At 47.2% G+C, this 2,500-nt stretch overlaps 1 protein-coding gene across 1 annotated transcript in view; it reads left to right on the forward strand.

The window, feature by feature from the left end:
• The window catches only part of ints3 (integrator complex subunit 3), a 39,916-nt gene that overhangs the window by 10,305 nt on the left and 27,111 nt on the right, over nt 1-2,500 (forward strand). The window contains 4 exon segments of the mRNA XM_028602096.1: nt 849-946; nt 1,611-1,802; nt 1,892-1,979; nt 2,331-2,410. Of these exon segments, the coding sequence (XP_028457897.1) occupies nt 849-946; nt 1,611-1,802; nt 1,892-1,979; nt 2,331-2,410 (458 nt within the window).

The following is a 2,500-nucleotide window of genomic DNA, read 5'->3' on the forward strand; positions in this document are numbered from 1 at the left end:
ACACTACCCACAAGCCCTCAGTTCACCGGTAAACTACACTACCCACAATCCCTCAGTTCACCGGTAAACTACACTACCCACAATCCCTCAGCCCTCAGTTCACCGGTAAACTACACTACCCACAATCCCTCAGTTCACCGGTAAACTACACTACCCACAATCCCTCAGTTCACCGGTAAACTACACTACCCACAATCCCTCAGCCCTCAGTTCACCGGTAAACTACACTACCCACAATCCCTCAGTTCACCGGTAAACTACACTACCAACAATCCCTCAGCCCTCAGTTCACCGGTAAACTACACTACCCACAATCCCTCAGTTCACCGGTAAACTACACTACCCACAATCCCTCAGCCTTCAGTTCACCGGTAAACTACACTACCCACAATCCCTCAGTTCACCTGTAAACTACACTACCCACAATCCCTCAGTTCACCGGTAAACTACACTACCATCAATCCCTCAATTCACCGGTAAACTACACTACCCACAATCCCTCAGTTCACCGGTAAACTGCACTACCCACAATCCCTCAGCCCTCGGTTCACTGGTAAACTACACTACCCACAATCCCTCAGTTCACCTGTAAACTACACTACCTTCGAGATGGAGAATAAGTAGTTGTGTTCCTTTCATCTAAACTAAAACCTCATTAGTTCAGATTAGCTTTAATATGTAGTCTTCCTGCTGCTTTATGGGACCTTTTCTGATTTTAGGGTATGTTTTAATATTATTGCTGTGAAGGGCTTTATGAATACATGTTGATTACTGGGACTACCCAGAATCCCCAGCTCCTGCCCCTGTGTGCGTCTCAGTGTGTGAGTTGTTGTGTGTTTGTGTGTCAGGTGTTCTGCAGCTGCTGACCGCTCGCACATCCAGGAAGTTCCTGGCCTGTCGTCTCACACCGGACATGGAGACCAAGCTGCTGTTCATGACCTCCAGGGTAACACACACACACACACACACACACACACACACACACACACACACACAGAGAGAGACACACACACACACGCCAGCCAGACTCCATGTAAATAATCAGGACTTTTAGCGTGTATAGAGCCAGCATATCTCCACCAGACTCCATGTAAATAATCAGGACTTTTAGCGTGTATAGAGCCAGCATATCTCCACCAGACTCCATGTAAATAATCAGGACTTTTAGTGTGTATAGAGCCAGCATATCTCCACCAGACTCCATGTAAATAATCAGGACTTTTAGCGTGTATAGAGCCAGCATATCTCCACCAGACTCCATGTAAATAATCAGGACTTTTAGTGTGTATAGAGCCAGCATATCTCCACCAGACTCCATGTAAATAATCAAGACTTTTAGTGTGTATAGAGCCAGCATATCTCCACATGTAAATAATCAAGACTTTTAGTGAATATAGAGGCATATCTCCACCAGCTTATTTCAACCAAACCAAGTGGTGATTGTTGGAACAGTGGACGGCTTTTGGTAGTTTTATTTAGTTTCTGTCCACTTTGAATGAAGAGTGTTTTACGATGATAAATGTCCTGATTATTTACATGGAGTCTGGTGGGATTGGCCATGTTGAAAAGACACTTCCTTTGTCCTCTGACCGTGTCACTTCCTGTCCCAGGTGCGTTTTGGGCAGCAGAAGCGTTACCAGGACTGGTTCCAGAGACAGTACCTGTCCACAGCCGAGAGCCAATCCCTGCGCTGCGATCTGATTCGCTACATCTGCGGAGTGGTGCATCCGTCTAATGAGGTGCTGAGCTCCGATATCCTGCCACGCTGGGCCATCATTGGCTGGCTGCTCACCACTTGCACGGTAAGGGGGCGGGGCCTCAGGCTCGTTATAGTCTGTAGATCTATTAAAATCAATAACTGACCAATCAGCTGATCTGTTTGTGTCTTCAGTCGAACGTCGCTGCCTCCAACGCCAAGCTGGCTCTCTTCTATGATTGGCTGTTCTTCAACCCTGAGAAAGACAGCATCATGAACATAGGTACACACACACACACACACACACACAGACACACAGACACACACACACACACACACACACACACACACACACACACACACACACACAGACACACACACACACACACACACACACACACACACACACACACACACACACACACACACACACACACACATGCAGGCACAGACACACACAGGCACACACAGAGAGAGAGACACACAGACACAAACACACACACAGACACACACACACACACACACACACACACACACACATGCAGGCACAGACACACACACGCACACAGAGACACACACACACACACATGTTGTTGTTTACATGTTGTTGTTTTTGTTGTTGTTGTGTTTTCAGAACCGGCCATCCTCGTGATGCATCACTCCATGAAACCTCATCCTGCTATCACCGCCACACTGCTGGACTTCATGTGCAGGGTAACACACACACACACACACACACATAGAGAGAGACACACACACACACACACACACATAGAGAGAGACACACACACACACACACACATA

This window comes from Perca flavescens, chromosome 2 (assembly GCF_004354835.1).
Source record: "Perca flavescens isolate YP-PL-M2 chromosome 2, PFLA_1.0, whole genome shotgun sequence".
Taxonomy (NCBI): Eukaryota; Metazoa; Chordata; class Actinopteri; order Perciformes; family Percidae; genus Perca; species Perca flavescens.